Source organism: Equus caballus, chromosome 11 (assembly GCF_041296265.1).
Source record: "Equus caballus isolate H_3958 breed thoroughbred chromosome 11, TB-T2T, whole genome shotgun sequence".
Taxonomy (NCBI): Eukaryota; Metazoa; Chordata; class Mammalia; order Perissodactyla; family Equidae; genus Equus; species Equus caballus.
The window spans coordinates 36,998,917-37,021,138 of record NC_091694.1 but is presented as its reverse complement, the minus strand read 5'-3'; the positions used below and the strand labels follow the sequence as shown (position 1 = coordinate 37,021,138).

Here is a 22,222-nt window from a genome sequence, read left to right as displayed (position 1 = left end):
AACTTGCCGACGTGACCCAGCAAGTGAGTAGCAGATCTAGGGCTGGTCTTGAGCGTTTCTGACTCTTAGGTCAATGGCTTTCCACTGTCCCTCTCATAGAGGTAGGATGGATGAAACCAGTGGTGGTAAAGTCAGGATCCTTTCCTTGACTTGGACACACCTAAGTCTCTTCAACAGGCTCCTCCAGGCTGACAAAGATTCAGAGGGCTTCCTTGTAGCGACGAGAGGACAGAGCAGAGGTTCTTGAATGGTCCTTTAAGCCTCTTGGATTTCTCTGGGGCCTGCAGTGTTTGCACTGGTCTAGACATTTGCCACCAAACCTCCTGGCAAATATTTGAAGGCCGGGATACAATGCCACACAAATAACCATATCTAAAGCTCTTCGGGTAAACAGGCTGGAGTCCTTAGTCAGTTACCAGTGGTCGGAGGAAAACCCAAAACCAAAACTTGGCTCCTCGAAATAGCTTTTAGAAGGGAAACCTCAAACACCACCTAAAAAGTGACACATTTTTGTTGTGGTTAAAGTCACAATTGTTATTTATACCATTCATTGAAAGTTGGGAGGTGTGTGTGTATGCGCATGTATTTTAACAGCTTTTCCATGAAACAGGAGAAATTCTCTGTGGTAGCAAATGTTTTTTAAAAAATAACTTTTAAATAGAGAAAGATGGACATGGATGTTAGCTCGGGGCCAGTCTTCCTCAGCAAAAAGAGGAGGATTGGCAGCAGTTAGCTCAGGGCTCATCTTCCTCAAAAAATAAAAATAAAAATAACTTTTAAACATGAAAAAACCATATGCCTCTTGTTCTGTCCCAAATGTTGCGTATACATTTCCAAAACCCCTTTATCTGATAGAGGTAGAGGAAGGACTTCCGAATTAAATTAAATGGAAAAAATATCTTTGCTCTGGAATTGTAAGATGTTTTCATGCAGTAAGTTTCCTGTTATTGGCAGAGAGGGAAAATAAAGTACTATTTCCTCACATATTAGCAAATCTGGCAGTAGCACTAAAGGAGCTTGGGACAGGGAGATGGGGAGAAAGTCACATGAAATCTCAATAATAGGAGTTAAAGTTTAGACCAAAGAAGCCACAGTGGATAACCGCAGGTTAGAAATCCCAGGCCCGTTGCCCAGCCTGACTACCTCCCCATCACCGCCCACCACTCACGACCTTCAAAGGGCCTTTACACAATCATCCTTACTTCTGCTCTACTCAGACTCCTAGTTCCTAAAACCATCTACTGTACTTATCTCAGGTAATCACGGGTTAATCAGATCAACTGCCCAGTAGTAATCAGTAAGCAAGTTCTTTGACAGAAGCAGGGAACAAAATAACTTTAATGTATTATTATTGACAGTAACAGCAGCTAATATTTATTGAAGGCTCACTCTGTGACGTCACTGTGCATTATCTAATTTAATCTTCACTATTTTGTCTCCATTTTTAGCTATGTGGAACTTAGATCCTAACTAGTACACAATTCTAGTTTAAATATATGAGGCCTCTTTAGAAATAGTTGATAATATTTCAGGGTTATAAAAGCCCCAAAAGATCATATGATCTTAATGTAGTGTCTCGCTATTTGTTCTCATTACTAATACTTAATGGGTGGTAATTCATAAGCCATAAACGGAATCAAGATATAAAAATATCTCAAACCTTCTTTCACTTAATGTATTGAGATATCTTTAAGGGTTAAAAAGTATCAATAGCACTTGAGATTAAGGAAACTTGCTCTCTCTCATTTTTCCTTTAATTTTTCACAATGATTATATATTACCAAGAATGAAAAAAGAAAGTTATTTACATTCTTAAAATACAAAAAGAAATTCCAGTATTGCATAGGCCTGTGTGGCAGGACCCTGACACAAATCCGTTGATACAAAAAGTCAGTAATAGTCATTTACATCTGCTTAGAGCCTCAAGTACTTTTACATAGTCTTCACTTCAATCCTCACAGCAATGCTGCGTGTAATATGATGCCCACTTTCTGGATGAGGAAACTGAGGCTCAAAGAGTTTCTTGTATGCATGACTCAAGGTTATACACATCTGGAAGGCAGAACTCAAACTCAGGTCTCTTGACTCCAAGCGCTGCACACATTTCACTACCCCAGGATCTTCCGATACTTACCTATCTATTGCCCTGGATCCTAAATATTTTCTGGACTCTGCTCTGTCCCCTCTTCCTAAAAGTTTACATTGTGAGTTTTCACTCTGGGGACCTACTATTTTGAAAAGGATATCTATATTGCAACAGCTTCTCTTGGTTGCTGGAAAGATAAAGATAGCGCCTTCTTAATAACCTATTTTTAGCTAGAGCCTCTATGAAAAGATGATACACACATTGCCAGTATGACTATAGCACCTCCTAGAAGGTCCTCCCTCACCTCCTTCACTGCAGACTTCCTTGAGCCCTGACTGCTCCCAGAGCCCAGGTCATGGGAGAAACTTCCAGAGAAGAACAACCAAAGACAGCCCTTACTATATGTTTCCTATGTGCCAAGCATCTGTCACTCTTCATTAAGTGCCAACAATTACAGTGTGCCTATTTTCAGATGAGCAAACTGAGATTTAGAGAGGTTAGGTCAGTAGCCCATGGTCTCAGTCAGCAGGGGTGGAATGAAAATTCATACCCACTGCCCATGCGCTTACAGGCTCCTCTTGGGAGATTACAACGGAAGAGAAGGAATCAGGAATCCTGTTTTGGTTTTTAAAAGTCACACACACACACACATCTGTGTAAGCATACGTGAAGAAAACAGATATACAATAGCAATTGTTTAGAGAAAGAGAGGCAGTTGGGGCTTGGGAAGCAGGTAGTAAATAGGTGAGAAAGGAGACTCTCTTTTTACTTTATACAGTTCTGAGTGTTTGAAGTTTTTATAATATCTATTATGGGTTTTTTTAATTGTAGGAAAACAAACATAAAGTTTCCCATCTTAACCATTTTAAAACATACATTTCAGTGGTATTAAATACATCCACATCGTTGTGCGAACATCATCACCATCTTTCTCCAGAACTTTTTCTTCTTGCAACACTGAAACTCCACACACCTTAAACAGTAACTCCCCACTCCCCCTCTCCCAACTTCTCCCTGCCCCTGGCTGCCATCATTCTATTTTTTGTTTCTATGAATTTGACTGTTCTCAGTATCTCATATAAGTGGAATCATATAGTATTTTTGTCTTTTTGTGACTGGCTTATTTCACTTAGCAGAATGTCCTCAAGGTTCATCCATGTTGTAACATGTCTCAGAATTTCATTCCTCATTATGGCGGAATAATATTGCATTGTATGGATATATCACATTTCGCTTATCCATTCATCCACTGATGGACACTTGAGTGCCTTCCACCTTTGGGCTGTTGTGAATAATGCTGCTATAAACATGGGTGTGCAGCTCTCTTCAAGACCCTGCTTTCAGTTCCTTTGGGTATAAACCCAGAAGTGGAATTGCTGGATTATATGGCAATGTTAATTAGTTTTCTAATTTTAAAAAAAAAAAGTCTTTTTTTAAAAAAGTGAAAGTTCACATAGATTAGAAAAATATTTAATAATGAGAAATGGAAGACAATAGTGAAAACAGTGGGCTTAAGGGTCAGTGGGGCTGTCCTGGGCCCCAGGACCACCTGTTGGGCGGTGTGAATCCTGAGGGCAGGGGTCAGCTTGACAGCGGAGGACAGGCCCTTGCCAATGCTTACTCACTGCGTGACCTTGGGCATTTAACTTGTTGAGTCTTAGTCTCCTCAGTTCCATGAAGACACTCCCCACCTGTATCATCACAGGATTATTATGAAAATTTACCATTCATTTATTCATTTGCTCAACAAATATTGCATGCCTCCTGGCCCAAGGCTAGATCAAATTTGAAATAGGAATATTTCATTCAATAAACTTTGCTTGAATTTTTATTTTGTGTAATTTTGAATAGTATTTTTGTAATCTTTTATTTTGTATTCTTTGATTAGATCTACATTGAAGCCCCTGGATGCATTCCTTTGTTTTTAAAGCAAATCTCTAAAGAGAAAAAAGCGTTCAAGCTTCTCTGAGAGCTTCGAACATGACTTTCTTCTGGTGGCTCTGTAAACCAGAAGACTGTCTCCCCTATCCTAAAGGACGGGACTCCTGGGGCAGGAACTTCGGGGAAACTGTGCATTCCTCTGCTCTCTGAAGAACCTGTCGGCTTTTCTGATCCATATTGGTCATCTCCAGCTTCAAGGAGAAGTTAATGAGGTGTGCGGACAGTGATGGGAAAAAGGCAGCCTCCGCATCACTCCTGACACCACTGCTAAGTGAGGGCCCCCGAGGGCAACTAACCACGGGGGAAGAGAGATGGACCAGAAAACAATATCCACTTCATTTGCTGGTGATTCCAAACGTGTGGAAAGAGGCCAAGGTCCAGCCTACAGACTGTGACAGAACATTCTTACAACCCTGTGAGGACTGGGCAAAGGCCAGCAGAGAGCATCTACGTTGCCTCTTTCCAGTGGCATCTGGGGGACATTTTCTCTTTACTCTTTGCCTGCCTGCCTTTCAATCTCTCTCTCTCTCTGTGTCTCTGTCTCTGTCTCTATCTCTGTCTCTGTCTCTCCCTTCCTCTCTCCCTTCCTCCCTTTCTTTTTTTTTTTAACTTCTTTCTTTTTCCTTCCTTCTTTCCCTTCATTTTATCTCTCTTCCTATCTTTTTAAAATTTTATTTGACCCCTTTTTCTCATTGTCTCCCTTTTCTTTTCTTCCTTTCTCCCACCCTATACCTCTGATCAATTTCCCCTTTTTACAAATCTTAAAACATTCCTGAGAGACAAATATCTGGTGATCTCTAGACAAGTGTGTGCTTATCCAAAAATAAAATTTACTATTTTCATACATTAGAACAGGAGTCCCAAAGTGGGCTACACAAGATGGTGTGTTGTGGGTACAAGATGAAAATATTGGGTCTTATTTTTATATCTGTGTTCACTCTTGGCCTTTTTATTTTTGTGTTTGCTTTATAGAGAGCATAAAATATTAGTACAGTAGCACATGTCGTCAGTGTATTAATTAATTAATACAAATAATGAAATTGAGATGCTGAAACTTTGTTTTTAAATGAGAGGAGTAATTGGGAAAAACATTTACAGATTACTGCTTTAAAGAAAAACCCCTTACAAATTTAACTCACTTTGTTCTACTCACTGATGGTTACAGTCAATGCCTGGGCCTACACACAGGGGGATTTCTGGGCACAGATAGGGCCCAAGCTGTGTGGAGGGCTGACCCTTGACACCGGAGAAGTGCCGTCACTCTGAGAAGCCACACTGACTTTGACATTCAGCTCCAAGCCATTTATTTGAAGAGGACCCCTCACTTACGATGGTGTCTCCCTCACTGGCTTTCACTTTCCCTGCTCTCTGATTTCTCTCCCCAGCATGCTGTCGTCTGACCTAGTCTGCATCTACTAGGTCGCTGGTCTGTCTCCCGCTCTCGCTGGAGCAAAAGCCCCATGAGGATGGGCCCTTCGTCCTGTTTCCTTCACTGCCTCTTCTCCAGTGTCGGGAATAATCCCCCACACAGACAGGTACTTGCAGGAGGAAGAGACTAAGTGTGGCAGATGACTAAGTCAGACCTGACGCAACTTGAGGCGATTCCGTTTAAAAATGGGGTCACTGGATCTTCTCTCTTCTCTTTTTTATCATTAGTCATCTGAAGGTCAGTTTCACAGCAACTGTGATGCTTAATTATGCTGAGTTCAAATTCTCTCTAACTCTCCGGCCGACTGAACTCCTTGAGGGTAGGAATTGTATCTTTAACATTTTTAAATCCCCAGCATTTCACCTGTAGTAAATGCTTAATAAGTGTTTGCAGAATGAATAAATGAATGTATTCTGGGCCTTGGGCATGTGGAAAGATGGAATGAGCGGAGAGTGAAAGAATCTGGTAAGCAAGTGCTGACAGAGGGCCTGCTGCGTGCAGTGCACGGTTCTAAGCACCATCCAGCAACACAGAAGATTTAGCAAGTTTATTTCCTGTGCTTTAGGGATTTATAAGCCATTTAGAGGAGATAAAACATACAATCACGCAATGCCTTAGAATAGCTATAAGTGGTTTTGTGCTTCCAACAAACACGAAATAATGGGTTAGAAGGCGATAAGGAGAGTTCATGGGCCCTGCGCTCAGTCCAGTCAATGAGTGAAGAGAACCCAGTGGGTATCATCACTGCCTTAGGTCCTGCCGACGCAAGGCTTACTAAGAAATGCAGCCCTGCCTTTGGGAAGCTTCTGGTCGAGACAGGTGGTGAGGTCATTTCAACAACATGGGCAACAAGCTAGGACAGAGATAAGCAGAGAGGATACTAGAAGCAGAAAGGAGGGACAAATAACCCAGGGTGTATCAACCTCAGCCCTATTGACATTCTCGATAACTCTGCTCGGAGGGGCTGTCCCATGCATCACAGGACATAGAGCAGCATCCCTGGCCTCTACCCACTAACTGCTGTAACGACCCCCAGCCATGGCAATAAAAAATATCTCTAGACATTAGGACCAGCTACGTAAGTTGTGGGGCCCAGTATAAAATGAAATGTGGAGCCTCTTGTTCAAAAAGCAGGAAAAAAGTGTCATTAAAGACACTGAAATATAAGGCTTTTTCATTTATTCTATGATCTATTCTCTCTCTCTGTCTCTTTCTCTCTCTCTCCTCCATTTTTTCTTTGCTACTTAAGGTCATATTTTCTGGAAAATGGGGACGCTGGCAAGGTTAGTGCAAACCCTCGTAGGTGTCCAGGGACCCCACTCTGTGACTCAGTGTGCACATGTGCATTCAGCCCACCACCTGTCCGTTTCCTCCTCTGACCAGCCACTGGACCAATGCATTGTACCCAAGCTGAGGGCATGGGACACAAACCAGGCATCTCCCCTTCCCACGGCCACTGCTCCAACCTGGGCAAATCGGCAACCCCCAAGGGTATTGCGGCCTCCACACAAGGATGGGGTGGATGAAAGCCTTGTATAGTCACCTGCCTAAGGCTCCATAGCACTGCCAGCTTGGGTCAAGGCAGGCCACCATCATGCCCTGCCCTGAGGCTCCATGGGACCTAGGGGCCAAAACCACTCTCAGTTGAGAACCGCTGAACTAACCTGGGGTTAGGTAGGGCTTCCTAAGGGAGTTGAGTCCTTAGCTGATCCCAGAAGGTCACAGGGCCAGGAGAGAGGGCGGGGGGAGGGGGGAGCAAGGAATTATTAGAAGGGACAGAACTAATCAGGAAAGCTTCCTGAAGCTCATGAATTTTAAACCAAGTTTTCAGGGAAGTTGCAGGATCAGGTCTGGCTGGAAGGAGCCCTTCCAGCTGGCGAAACTGGCAGGTGAGAAGGTGCAGAAGTGGCAATTAGCAAGGTGCCAATGGGCAGAATGGTTTGGCAGGGAAAGGGGGGCAGGGACTGTCTCTCGCAGACCCCGCTCCCAGGCCTGGGGGTGAAGTGCAGACAAGGGGCAGGGTCCACCCTGGTCCTGCTCTACACCACTAGGAACGCAAGGATGGGAGGAGCAGAGATGTAGTGGCGGAGGCACAAGCTACCACCAGGTGGCTAGTGGTTTCTGACTCACAGACCAGACCCAGTGCCTTTCCTGGCACCCTCTCAGCTTTTCCAGCCCATAGCACTGGGAGTAGAAATGGGAGTCTCTTATAGTTTCTTATTCCTAAGTCTCGTATCTGTTCCCGGGCTGCACCGTGTGCTAATCTTCTCATTCTACAAACACGATTTTGTGGGGGGACAGTAGAGTCTAGATCCAGAAGTCTTGGGTCAACAGATGGTGGTTCTGGCAGCTTCAAGGGGTCATTTTTCCTCTCTGAACTCCGTTTCCTCACCTGTGAAATGTGAATAGGAATTCCTTTCTTGCCTTCTTTGCAGGCCTGTTCTGAGGATCAAATGACAGGAGAAGGCCTCTGCACACCTTAAAACACTAAGCAAATATTGTAGTTCTGCATGTGGCAGGGATCTCCTCAGACAGGAAAGACTTTGATTTCCCTCCCACACACACACACAATCACGAGATTTCTCTCTGTGCTGAGACTGTTCAGGGTACCTCTCTGTGCCCCCTTCCTTTGGCATGGGTAGAGGGCTCAGAAAATGCAAAGGAGCTGGAAGTGAAGCACTTAACGTGCGACTGGGAGGTAGGCAGTTCAAGTCCAAGGTTCCACCCCTTAACCGTTTGTGGGTCCTTGAGCCAATCCTTACCCTCTTGGAGCCCCCGTTTACTCATCATTAAAGTGGGGAAGCTACTGCCTACCTCACAGGTTTGCGAGCAGGAAGGAAGGGAAGGGTGTAGCAAGGCCACCTCACTAATCCTTGAGTATTAGTCTGAAAATAGATTCTACGAAACTTTAGCAAAGATTATTGCTTTTCTTTTGTTCTAAACACCATAGCCTAGCCGACATCGTTTATTCAATAGACGTCTATGGAGCACCTGCTGGGTGCTGGGCCTGCTGCCAATCTCGCTTTCCATGGGTGTAGTAGTGGAAGGAATAGATGATTGCTCTGGAGTGAAGGCTCTCCATGCTAGGTGTAGTATTTATTAGTTTAATATCATACTAGGTCGCTAGTTTTTAATTTAATCTTTTACAAGCTACTGGGAACACCCTATTTCTAAAAATGACCCAGCAGAACGATGTAGGTTGTTGAACCAAAATGAGAGAAATCTCCTCTACCCTTAGCCGTTTTCCTGGCAAAGATCATCTGATAGCAGCATGTTTGGGAAATAAAAGCACAGAGCTGGAAGGGATTTCTAAAAACAAGGCTAAGGGCTGGGGTTGGTCGGACTGAGATCTTCCTGGATCCTTTTGTTATTAGCTCACAGCTCACAGCTCTCCCCAAAGGGCTTCACACATAGGAGACACTTGGTAGTGTTTGTCAGTGAACTTTGTAAGTGGTACATTTAGAAGGAAGAGAGGGAGGGAGGGAGCCGGTGAGCCATGTGCTCTGACTGAGAAAGCACTTAATCTGAAACTCATCCCTGTTTGTGCCAGCCCCCAGACGAGGGGTTTTTCTGTGTTATCTAATTTAATTCTTCCAATAACCCGATGACATATAAATTCCATTATTATCGCAATTTACATATGGTGATAATCTAAAAACTCAAAGCAATTAACTTGCCCAAAGCCACACCCACACACATGCCCCAGGAAGCAGCTGGTCTGTTTGACTCCAAAGCCAGGTTTCCCTAGTGCCCTCTGCTCCATCTCCCGGGAATGTCCTTTCTCTGCCCTGAATCTGCTTCCTCGTCCGTCCGGGAGATGAAGCAGCGAAGTGAGATGCCTCTCGCGTCTTTTTCAGATGTGTGGATTCCTAGCTGCATGCGTACTTTATCCAGGGGCTGGCAAACTGTGACCCCTGGGCCAACTTCAGCCAGCCAATTGTTTTTATAAACAGAGTTTTATTGGAACACAGCCACACATATTCATTTATGTATTGCCTAGGACGACAGAGATGAACAGTTGTGGGAGACCGTACGGCACACAAAACCTAAAATATTTACTGTTTGGCACTTTACAGAAAAAGTTTGCCAACCCCTGGAATATATCAATCTATAGGTTTTAATGGTGATAAACTATACACGGTGAATAAAGAAGAATCTGGAGGGCCACACATCAACTGTAAACAGGGGACAATAAGAAGGTGACTTTCACTGTTTACACTTTACACTTTGAAATTATTTATTTAATTTACTTTTTATTAAGTTATAACTTACAGCAATATGCATGATCCTAAATGTGTAGGCTGATGATGTATCTACCATCCTGATCAAATTATAGAACCTTTCTAGCACCCCAGAAAATTCCCTCATTGCCCATCCCTGTGGACACATCCCCAAAAGCAACCTCAATTTTAACCTCTATCACCATGGATTTGTTTTTCCTGCTTTTTAACTTTGTATAAACAGAATCACACAGTATATACTCTTTTGGATCTGGGCAAGATATTTATTTTTAAACAACAACTTCATTCCTGACAACTGGGAAAATCGAGAAATATAAATAAGGAAACAAAAATCATCCTTAATGGCACCATCCAGAGACGATCACTTGTTCATTTATTCAACAAGCATTTTATTGAGCATCTGCTATGTATCAGGCACCTCTCCAGGTATTGAAGAGTAAGATGTGAGATGGTCCTTGCTCTCATAGAACTTACTGTCCGTGGTGTGTTTTCTCATGAGCTACTCAAAAGTCCCATGTCCAGCACTACACAGAGGTCTGGCCTGAGCTCCTGGACCATCTGCCCAAAGGCCTGGAAATGGACACCCTGGTAATTTAGGACCACTTAGGAATTTCAAGTCATAAAAAAGTTAGAGAACTTAAGTGGTGATCCAGACCACATGGTCATTTTTCAAAAGTGGAATCAGAGGCCCATAGAAGGTGCTCACCAAAGCCTTTGGGAAGGTGAAGAATCATCCAGAAAGGAGTGTTGTATCCAGAGCTAGAACCTCAGGCTCCTAATCCTGCAGTCTAGAATGTTCTCCAGGCTACAATGCTGCTCTTTAACAATAAGGCTCCCCACCTTCTTCAGACCAGGATAGGGCACTATTTTTGTTTTACTCTAGAGATGATTTCATTTTGAAGCCTTCTAGAGACTCTCCTGAATCAAGGGGAAAGCCTTGGAGAATAGAGCAGCAGAGGATGGAGAGGACCAGGCTCTCCCTGCTGTAAGCAAAGCAGGCTAACCATGGAAAGTAGGGGGAGGACTGCGCACAAGCACGGAAAAGGAATATCACCTATGCTGCCAAGTTATAGGAGAGGTGGACTCCACGGGAACCGCATTTGCTGTTCTGTGAAATTTCCAAGATGGCACTCGGAAAACCTTCATAGAGTGATGAGCCAACTGGATTTTAAATTATCTTACACCAGAGACTACATTTCCCATAGAACATCTTAGGATTTGAACTGCAGATTCACTGTTTGAGCAGAAAAATCTAAATTGGTGTCTTCAAATTCAGTAACTTAAAAAAAACAAGCTGGGAATAAAAGAGTCCAAAGAGATCAGCTGCCTCATTTCTTTGTATGTTTTCACAAGGTGCTTCTTCTTTCTAAACATGTGAGAGCCTGTCGTATTCCAGGAAGCTGCAGTTACTAATTTATTGAATCTTCACAGAGTATTATTATCATTTTCTGCCTAAGGAAACCGAGGATCAGAGAGATCATATAATGCACCCAAGTCACACAGCTGGTTAAGCAGATGTGAGACCCAATTTAGGTCTGTTTCACTCCGATGTCTGCCCCCTATTCTCCGCTTTGGATCCTCCACTTGTCCTTCACAGAACCCCCCTTTTCAACTTCCCATCTCCAAAAGCAGTAAAAGCTGGAGGCCTTGCTCTTTGATCCTAAGCCCTGCTCAGAAGTCCAGAGCTCCAATCTCAGTCCTTCCATCAACCTACCCCAGCAACTCCAAGCCACCTCCTCAAATGTCCTATTTTCCCATCTCTAAAATGGGGCTGTGTATCAGTCCATCACCACTTTATCCTGTGGGCAGCATAGACAGAGTATTTCAACTGTATGCTTGCTTCTTCTATCTGGGGAAGTTTAACCAAAGGTTTTTATGAAATAGCTCATCTAATTAGCATTTATGCCCCACGTCCTGAAGGACTATCTGCTAGGATACTTACTATACTTTTTAAATTTCCATATGCTGGGGCAGGCATTGAATCTGTTCACAGATCTATAGCTACAGTTACTTGGTGAGCACCCATATTACCCCAGGTGGTTGTACAAGGTAGATCCCGGCAGGAAGATTACAGGAAGTTGCTGGATATGCATAACCAGATTACCTGGAAGACATACCTGGACACTCATAAGAAGTTTCCTTGTACTCTGTTAAACTTCCTGTACGTTCATATAGTTGGTTTGGGGTAGGGGGAACAATGGGTTTGCTGACACCTGAATTTTGAAAGATAAAGAAGCTTGAAAGTTACTGGGCACACAGTAGTTAGAACTACAAATCAAAGCTTTGTTGTTAAAAGGGAAGTGATTGCTGGTTTTTTAATGGGTTTTCCCAGCGAAACACAGAAAATGATCTTCATTACACTTGACTGCTTCTATCATGATAACAAGCGAGAGACAGAGAAGAAGAGATTGTTCTCCAGGAACATTTACTCTAAACACTTCATTATCCCAGTTGAGGGGAGCTGGGTACGCAGAGGGCCAGATTGTGAGGGGCAAAGACCAGCCATAGTCACACCGAACTAGACACAATAAGGGGAAATGAAGGACCCTCATTTCCATGAACTTATTACCCCGAGTTCTCAGGGAAGGAGAGACTGAGAGACTGTAAACCTCCCCCAGGGCTCCATGCACACAGCCACTCCCCCTCTTTCTGCTTCCAGCACAGGTGGCCCAAGCATCTGTAGCAGACCCTGTACTTAAAAGAGGCAGCCTAGGGGCTGGCCCCGTGGCCAAGTGATTAAGTTTGTGTGCCCCGCTGCAGGCGGCCCAGTGTTTTCTTGGTTTAAATCCTGGGCGCGGACATGGCACTGCTCATCAAACCACGCTGAGGCAGCGTCCCACATGCCACAACCAGAAGGACCCACAACGAAGAATATACAACTATGTACCGGGGGGCTTTGGGGAGAAAAAGGAAAAAAGAGAATAAAATCTTTAAAAAAAAAAAAAAAAAAAAAAGAGGCAGCCTAGCTCCTTAGCTGCCTGACTTGGATCAATCACCTCTGGAGTTTCAGCCCTCATACACCCAAGGATTTGATCCTGAACCAAGCAGAGGAGAGTGCTGACCCTTCCTCCCCACGCTGAAATTCCTGCCTTCCGAAACTAACCCCAACTTCCTTCTAATTATCTTTTAAAGGTGGGAAAGATAGGAGAATTTGCTTAGAAACGCCTTTGCAAATTCCCTGCTGATTTTTTATTTTTGTCGCTAATCTCCCAGTCCCTGCAACCCCAGTGTTGGATGGGCCTCGTTCTGAGAACCCTAAAACTCCAGAGGGGTTAGATTTTACTACTGGGAACTGACTTCTTGCCTCCCGAGACTGAAAACTGTGAACGCTATTATCACACCAAGGAGTTCACAGGCGGTCTCATTCCGTGGATACGATGCCCCTCCCCTGCACTGTAGGTATCAGTATTTTACAGATGAGGAAACTGAGGCCTAGAGAGGGGAAGAGGGTGCCCTCTGCTCCAGGAGCTATGGGTCTGCGAGCGGTGGATCCTAAAAAGCCCCATCCCCTGGTCTGCAAGTCAGGTCCAGCCTGTAGGTCTGAGCGCGCCTCTCGCCTCCTTCCTCCCCCGCGCCCGGGGAGGATGCGAGTGAAACTCCGATCGCGCTGAACGGTTCCCGGCTTCCTTTCCGGCCCAGGCCAGGGTGGAAAAAAGACTTCTTTCCTTCCGCAGCTTTGTCGGCGCCTTGTCCACTCGCGCCTTCTCCCACCACTGCCGCCGTGACCTCGCGCCTGCAGAGCGCCGTCCCTGGCCCCGGGGACCGCCGTGTTCTGGAGCTGCGAAGAAACCAGAAATCAGTGGGCCGGAGGACAAACGGCTCCAGCTGTCCATCCAGCTCCAGGCCAAGCCTTGCTTTCACCGCTGGAAAGGAGGCCGCGCCATCCTACTTTTGCCCCGAAAGCAGAGGCGCTTTGATATTCCGGGTTTAAACCCGAGCGTGCTAGGCGTCCAGCTTCCCCGCGGCTTTGGCTTGGCCAGGCTGGGTGCTGTTGCACTCGCTGCTGGGGCACCTAACTTTGGCTACACTCCCTGGCCATAAATTAGTCGGCGCCTCCTTCCAAGGGTTCTGTGGGCCTCCTTACCGCTCGCCTACGCTCTCAGGGCGGGCAGTTCTGCACACCCAAACCGCCAGACCCGGTTGGTGAGCACAGAGCGGTAACCCGGGTAGAACTAAATGGGGTCCCAGTAATCCACGGTCACCCCGCCTAACACCTCCCACTTCTCCCAGGTCTCCGCGTCCCTTCCCAAGTGGTCGGTTTCTCCTCTTCCAGGCTGGCTCCCGGCCCACCAGCTGCGTCGGTTGAGACGCCTCGGAGGGTCTCTACGCTTCGCATCCTCCTCCATCTCCTCCCCAGAGCACCCCAACTTCCTCCAGCTCTCACCTGAACCCCGAAGCACAGTTTCTTCTTCTCTCCAGGCTAAAGCCGAACCCGCAGCCGGTGGAAAAGCCCCTGCGCCTTCCACGCTAGGCTGCCAACTACTTGCTTAACAAGTCCAAAGGTCAGCTAAAGTTTGGCTGATAGAAAGAACCAGTACAAGAAGGTCTTCAGCCCCCCAGCGTGAGTACAATGGACCCTGGCAAGCCCCGCTCCCGGCCCGGGTCTCTAGCTCTCCTCGTCTGCCCCTCTTGCTCTCCCTCTCTCTCGGTTTTCCCCCTCCCCACCAGCATTTGCATCTTGCCGAAAGCCGGCCCTCCCCACTAATTTGCATATCTTATATGGCCTAATGGTGGCGATCATGGCAAGTTAGAAGTTTTCTGACTCCTCTCGGAGGAGACTCCGGGACCCCGGGGAGTAACAGGTGTCTGGAGGCTGAAGGGTGGGGGGGTTCCTGGACTTAAGGTTCGCTTGTGAAACTCCCCTCCACCCTCCTCTCTCTCACCCTCCCACCCCCTCACCCCCTTCTTTTTCTGTCCTTGGAAAATGGTGTCCAAGCTCACGTCGCTCCAGCAAGAACTCCTGAGCGCCCTGCTGAGCTCCGGGGTCACCAAGGAGGTGCTGGTCCAGGCCTTGGAGGAGTTGCTGCCGTCTCCGAGTTTTGGGGTGAAGCTGGAGACGCTGCCCCTGTCCCCTGGGAGCGGTGCCGAGCCCGACACCAAGCCTGTCTTCCATACTCTCACGAACGGCCACGCCAAGGGCCGCTTGTCCGGGGACGAGGGCTCCGAGGACGGGGACGACTATGACACCCCTCCCATCCTCAAGGAGCTGCAGGCGCTCAACACCGAGGAGGCGGCGGAGCAGCGGGCGGAGGTGGACCGGATGCTCAGGTAGGCGCCCACCGAGGTGGGGAGCGCGCTCCCGAGCCCCTTGAGCCCAGGGCCTTGTGCCTGAGCAACACCGCGCCGAACCGCCCTTGCCAAGCCTGTTTCCCACCAGAGAAGTCCCCCGGGGGGCGCTCCGCTTCTCTCCCAACACCTGGACCCCTCCCAATCCCTCAACCGGCCGGCCGGAGCCCTGAGGCTTCTCTTCCCCCTGCCCAGGCCAGCGCCCGGACCCGAGGGGCCCTGTCGGCCGGACTGGGGCTCGGCCTGGGAGACCCCGAGCTGCGGAGCCCTTTGCAGGGAGGTTTGCCCACGCGACTGAAGGTGTGAGTGGGTGCAGTGAAACAGAGGTGATTTCCCAGGAGACGAGGCTCGGGCCCGCGCGAGCCCCATGCCACGCATTTCTTCCAAGCGCCGTCTCTCCGGCCCAGGAAAACGCAGGCCAACCTCGGGCACAGCGTCCCGCCGTTCTTTGCAGAGGGACAGGCGACCCCCGGGGCGGGGGTCTAGGGGGCGAGTTCTCTGGTGGGGATACCCATCTGCAACGCCCATGCAACGCCCCTGGATTACCCGGAATCTCCAAAGCCAGTTGAGATTTGCAAAAGAAAATATTTGCTTGTTGTAAGGTCAGGATAGACCCGCAAGGGGCAAAAGAAACCAAGGATCTAAGCAAGCCAGGGGCGAATCGCCCCAGTTCGCGGCGGATTTGGTCGCAATCTCGCCGCCTACACCCTGGCGTCCCCGGGGAATTCAGGCAGGCTGGCTGACTGGCTATCTACCGGTCCCGGATCGTTCGCTGGGCCTCCCCAACCGGCCTAGGGCTTTGACAGCTGGTTACTAATTATCCAAGGAGCCCAGCGGTTTCCCTAGACCGCACGCACAACGCTCCCGGCCGCTGTGCTTTAGGACCGAGCCCCCCGCGTGGCCCCGGACACTTGAGCGCCGCGGTTTCAAGGCAGGGCCAGGACCGAAGTCGCGCCCCGGGACTCGGGCAGCCTCGGTCGCGCGCCCGCAGCGGCCGTTTGGGATGGGATATGACCTTGCCTTTGAATTTGCTTTTTGGGGGGCCTGCGGCTTACTCTCTAGCAGAGACAATCAAGGGGACTTCTAGGTTTTTCCCCCCAAAAGTATTTTGCTACAAGACGTAGGTTTGGGGTTCTTCCCCCGCGGTTTCCCCAGTGGCGGCGGTTTCTGCCCCGCCGAGGTTAGGGCGCAGGAAGGTGAGAGGGGTCGGAAGGGAGAGGACGGGGCGCGGGGCGGCCTGGAGGTCGACCAGGGCCTGGCAGACTAACCGAGCTCCCGCCGCCTGCCACTGGGGGCTCGCGGGGCCTAGGCCCATCCTCCTGGCCACAGAGCCCGCTTTCTAGCCGGGCTCTGGGATGGTCTGGAAAACCCCAGGCGACCTAGTGCGCCCCTCCGCACCCAGCCCTGCGCGGGGCTGGACGCCGCAGAGATGTAACATAAACTGCAGCACGTGGAGTTAGGGTGTTATTAATTTATTTCTATAAATCATCAACAGAAAGATACACAAAGAGTCGTGATTAGGTTGAAAAGAGAGGCGGGTTATTCATTGGTGAAGCTGTAAATCCGGCTTAGAGGGGGAAGGAAATCAAAACGCCGACGCGGGGCTGCCCGCCGCTCCCAGCGCACACGCACGGCGCTGCGGGGCGCTCCCAGCCAAGCCCCCCGCGCCGCCCGCAGCCCTGGCGCCCGAGCAGCCGGCGCAGCCCCGGGGCGGCCGACACCTGCAGGCCCGGCCGGCGCAGAGCCAGGCCCGGCCCGGGTCCGGGACCTCAGCCCTCTTCCCTCTGCTAAGCCCCAGCTCCAGCGGGGCGGGGAGGGAGGCATCGGGGGCCCGAGACCCTCGCTGGGGTGGGGACGCGGGACAGACCCCGAGGTTGTTCTCGCTTGCCCAAGCGGGTGCTGCCTTCCCTCCCCCACCTTCGGGAGTGGTCGGACTTTATTAAAGTAATTTTTCAAGAAATTGCTAGCGGTTCCCAGGTCACTGCACAGTCGGCTCCTGAGCGCCAGACACTCCCACTCCCTCCTTTGCCCACCCTGCTCCCCTAAGGCGGAAAGAAAAGAAGAAAAGTCACGTTGGGGAGCGCCTGGACGCTCTGCAGCGTCCTGGAACAGAAAGGCTAGAATAGAAAGGAAGATGGGGCCCGCGCGCCTGCTGCCCGGGCCCGGGCTCCAGGAAGGAGCCGGCCTCTAGGCTGGCGCGGGGGGGGCGTTTGCAAAGTTGGCTGCTTCCTAAGAAGCCAGAGTGGCGGCTTCTCACCCACCGCGTGGCGACCTGTGCGGGGTCCAGGGCTTTTCTGCTCGTGGGCAGCAAAGGCATTGTTTGAGAAGGAGCGCGCTGGGCCGGCGAGAGGCGGGCGCCGCGGCCGGGCGTTTGACACCTGCGCTCTGAGCACAATGGCCCGGCGCGCTTCTCCCGATCCGTGTGTTTACCGCGGGTGGGACCCCTGAACACGAGCTGTATTTTCAAATAAAGAAACGCAACCTGCTCTCCAGGCTTTTCCCGGTGAATACATGTGAATTCTATGATCAGAGGGCTGGAAAGGTGTACCTACGCCATCTTACCCCCAACTCTAGTCCTTCAATGCGGGCTTAAAGGTTTGCTACAGTTAGAAGGTTTTCCTGGGCTTTTTTTTTTTTTTTAAACCTTCCCAGCTGGTAAGCTAATTTACTCTTTCCACGGAACCTTTCGCTCTAAGAACATTACGCTATTTTGCTAGGTTTCTTAGAAACCAAATGAACACAGGTAAAGAAACAAATCAAAAATAGAGTCTGTTAAAAGTATATTGAAAATCCAAATACTTTTTCTAACTTTAGAAGCAATTGTTCGTATCTGTCGAAAGTGTTTTTCCACCCTGAAAATATCAGTGGAAATATTCGCCAGTAATAAGTTTTTAAATGACCGCTAATGTTTGCACGGGTATGTCCAAAATGTTACATTATTTTTCTCTTAGTCGAGGTGCGTTCTCCATATTTGAAACTGTAGCGCGTTTTCTCATTTTTTGTTGTCATTACTTCAAAATGTTGTGTTACTTGGAAGTACCTTTATAAATACTTGAGAAATTCGTTAACTTATATACAATTCATCTAAAAAGTTTACGTTTCTCAAAAACATCTCTATCAAAGCCTGTGTTCTCATGAATTTAATATCAAAGATTTGCTAAAATAATCAGAATTATTCAAATGCTTACAAAATATCTTAGTTTAATTACTAGATTTTTAAATCCATTAAACAAAATTAATTTTATTTGACATATTATAGATACCATTTAGAAATAAGTTGGTTATTTCATTTGCAACACTGTATCTGTTTTGGCACAGCTTTATACTGTTTTTTATTTTTTCATCTGAAACTAATTTCTCCTTTCATTTTTTCGTGTTGTATCAGAATAGTATATACAACAACATACAGTAAAAGGAGGCTGTTTTTAAGTTAAATATGTAGCTGCATTAAATACATTGTGTGGATGTATTGTTTCTTTAATACTTCTATTCTGTACTGTGCGTTATTTTTTAAATTTCTTGTTTTAAAGGATATCTCCGTTTTTAAGTCACCTATTCAATAAGCAAGAAAAGATATTGGCAAAGTTGAAAACATTTTCAATAAATAAAATTCAAAAGCACTAATGCATTGTTCTAAAGCTCTTTGCATGCCTGTGTTTAAGAGGAATGAAAAGTATAACCATATTCTTATTCCAAACTTGAAATTTATGAGAAACATTGCCTTCCAGATACTCTTATCATATCAGAGGAGAAATGTAAGAATAGAGCAAAAACGAGGCATTTGGGGTCTTTAATATCTTATTCAGAAATTGAAATTACTCATCCCCATTAGGTTTTATTTGGGAGGCGGGGCTGTGGAGTTTTTGTTTTTTTTTTTTTTTCAACTGTGCTTGTCTGCCTCGGCGGAGTGATTCTTCCATCCCAGGGAGGAAGTTCCCTTGCATTTCTTAAAACTCGTTTCACTGTATTTCTTAAAACTTTTCTGAAACTCTGCAAACCATTCAACATTCAGCTAAGAAGTCCTCCTTTCTTCTCAAGAGGTGGACACAAAAGTTTTGCCCCTATTTTATAAGACAAAAAAGTGAGACACCCATTCAGAAGGAAAATAATGTGGGAGATGTCTAGGTGAATTTAGAAACTGAGGCTACCTCCTATCCTCGTAGGATCAGCCAGCCCACCCCAGGTGAATGACATCTCCACTTTCCAGTGGGTCTCCTGCCTTTTAAGTCCCTCACATTCCAAGAAAATAAAGGAAAGCCAAATAAAACAAGAACTTTCCTTTCTGCTTAACCACAGAGAGTGCTGGTAGTGCTTTCCCGTTCCTGAAGACGAGAAGTAATCTTCATCTTGGCCCTCCTGATCTGGGAAGGGAGGGTTGGAGTGTGCCATGTACGAGCTTTCATCTTCTCTTTCGTTTAGGTTCTATAATGGTTTCTCAAATCTCTGCCAAGGATGTAGCTTGGACAGGCGGAGATATAGGTGAGGAGCAGAGTTCTGCACAGAGTTTAGGTAAAACCCCTAGAAAGAGAGTATTTCTCCCCGGGCATCTTCCACCAGCGTCCTAACCATCTGCTTATCTGTCTAGTGAGGACCCTTGGAGGGCTGCGAAAATGATCAAGGGCTACATGCAGCAACACAACATCCCCCAGAGGGAGGTGGTCGATGTCACCGGTCTGAACCAGTCACATCTCTCCCAGCATCTCAACAAGGGCACCCCTATGAAGACCCAGAAGCGGGCCGCCCTGTACACCTGGTACGTCCGAAAGCAACGGGAGATCCTCCGACGTAAGTGCTTTAATCCTGCCTCTGCCTCAACCTGGAGCGACCTTTGCCCTAATTCTGACCCCTGTGGGATGCCTCAGTTTCTCCTTTATCAGGAAGGCCTGCATAGCACTTGGCAAATATAGGGAAGCTAGAAGGTGGATTTGGCAGTCAGGTTGCTGTACAATGGGTTGGCTTATGTCATTTTCTTCTCCCATGATCCCTTACTACCCAGCCGGTTGCTTTGACGAGTCCTTCGGTGGGTGCAGTGTACCTTGAATTTTTTTGGTCCCTTCTCCCAACAGCTTTCTCTCTGAAACTAAGTAGGTAACAGTGGAATATCGTCCCCAAAGTAAGCCAAGCTGCTCCCCTTGATACATGACCACAGAACAGAGTTTCCAAAAAAGACATTTCACAGCAGTCAATAATACTGATCACTTTACTGTTATTTTCCTGCCCTCTGTAAAGAGTATAAAAAGTAGAAGGTGTTTGTATGCATAGATCTATTCAGAACCTGATCCTGTTATTTGGGAAGGTCTGGAGTAGAACTGAGTTCTGAAGCAATTAAAAGTGCTTACTTACATTTACAAAAATTGGTAGAGTTTTGGGACCTAGGCTGGTGAGCCTGTCTAATGAGGAAGCTGCTTCTGGCTGCGGCAGGACACAGGGAAATTGTCTGCCTTTGGAACTCTGACCAGTCAATTCTCCTCATTCTCATTTCCATCCCCAAATTTCCTTTCTGGCCCAAGATCTCTTCCACTCAATAATTCTGAGAGATTTTTGTTTTGAAGTCCAGGGAAGTTTGAACTGCATTTGAGTGACAAGAGTATGAATAACATACTGTTTTGTTTTTAGGAAAGTATACCTTTACATTATTCTTTAATTATTTCGATTTAGCCCTTTCCCTAGGAGAATTTTGTAGGAGTTTTCACTCTTCCCCACACTCTATCCTCTGGGCCGTGGCCTTCTCTGTTCTTGTCAAGATATTAGTTTCCACCACTTTCTGGGTTGGGTTTTTTCCCTCTCACTGGATGGCCACTTTTTGAAATCACTCTTGTTTTCTCTCACACCCTGCTCAAGTGATTGTTTCAGCATTTATTGTCTCAATGTCTGTGGGCTGGAAAGGCCTTCATGGTGGAAAGGAAGGTTCCAGGCATTCATCTTATGCTGTGGTTGTTTGGTCCTTTGTTGGAAGCATTAAAGGATAGATTAGAAGAAGCGAGAGCTCTTTGCTGCATAGGGAGGAGGCCCTTTTCAAACTCTAGGTTGATCTGTCATCCATGGTGGCTAGGTCTGTAAGAATTTGTGTTTCTGACATGAAGCAACTCTCTGTAATTCCTGGAAAGTCCAAGAAAATTCTCAGGAGCCACAGTCTCCAAAGGCCAGAGAACACTTTGGACCTGCCCGCACCCCTGTCCAAGCCCCATGTGGCATCTCCAGCTTGAGCTACCTCCGTGTATTCACTGGGAGCTCCCCCTGAAAGGAGAAGGAGGCAGGAAAGGCCAACTGGAAGCTTCTAAAGAGACAGAAGTCCTAGAAAGTTTCTCAAGATGCTCGAGAAGGGACATTTTACAAAAGCTTGTGACAGTTTCTGCAAAGGATTTCTTATTGTTGTTGTTATTATTATTGTTTGAAAGTCACATGAGACAAAGCTTAAGAAAGATTCCTTCATTCTGTAAATACTATGTAAGTGCCTAATAGGAGCCAAGCCCAGTGCTGGGCTGTGGGATACACAGCTCCTTTTCTCCAGGGACTTACAAGCTAATGAGGAAGATGAGATGTTTGAATGAGCGATGACGCCACTTGCTAAGGGCTGTTATAAAGATATACACAAGGGGCAGCAGGGAACTGCTAAATTGCCTGGAGACATCACAGAGGGCTTCCTAGAGGAGGTGACATTTGAGCCAAGTCTTGAAGGATGAATACCATACACAAAATCAAGGGGAAAACATTAGGAAGTGAGATAAATAAAAGAAGGACACAAGTGAGTGGAGTGGGTGGAAGAAGAAAGGCGGCGGGGGGGGGGGGGAGAATTTTGAAAAGATGTCACATGATTTCATATTTCCTTGAAAAACTAAAAATAATAAATGGTAATATTCATGGGCCCATCTACACGCACAGAATCTCCTTGCCCAAGCTGGCTCTTGAGCCTATAAGGAGGCTGCTGAACCCAACTTCTCCAAGCTAATTTTTATGAGCAAGGAATATTTTCTGTCTCCCCCAACCCCAACATTAAGCTGGACGGAAGTGGAGGAGAGTTGGTGGTGGCTGGAGGACATGTGGCAGTCTAATTCTTCAAAACTTGAGAGAGGCTAGGGCCGAGACCCTGAAGTGGGTAGAACCTGGATGTTTCTGAGCACCTGAAGGCAAGTCAGCCTAGGTGATCCTGGCACGCACTGGTTCTGAACACCAGGCAGCCAAGACACAGAGGTAGCCCCCCAAACTGTGGGCAGCTGGGAGTGTGTCTCACAACTGCCA

The 22,222-nt window shown here is 47.1% G+C and overlaps 1 protein-coding gene and 1 long non-coding RNA gene across 7 annotated transcripts in view; one reads left to right on the top strand and one right to left on the bottom strand.

The window, feature by feature from the left end:
- Positions 1-9,939: 9,939 nt before the first annotated feature.
- LOC138916277 (uncharacterized) lies at positions 9,940-14,344 on the bottom strand. The gene is made up of 2 exons (XR_011423312.1): positions 14,082-14,344; positions 9,940-13,475 (listed from the first exon to the last, which is right to left on the bottom strand). It is a non-coding gene; the product is annotated as an uncharacterized lncRNA (long non-coding RNA).
- Positions 13,974-22,222, top strand: part of HNF1B (HNF1 homeobox B) — a 52,271-nt gene continuing 44,022 nt past the window's right edge. For 3 of the 6 annotated variants that reach the window (XM_003362416.5, XM_070227603.1, XM_070227602.1), the window contains exons 1-2: positions 14,248-14,965; positions 19,569-19,768. In XM_003362416.5, coding sequence (XP_003362464.1) covers positions 14,622-14,965; positions 19,569-19,768 — 544 coding nt within the window. In that variant the 5' untranslated portion in view covers positions 14,248-14,621. Of the gene's footprint in view, positions 14,966-19,568; positions 19,769-22,222 lie in introns of all 6 variants that reach the window. The other 3 variants (XM_014741701.3, XM_014741692.3, XM_001503871.6) reach the window with 3 other exon arrangements.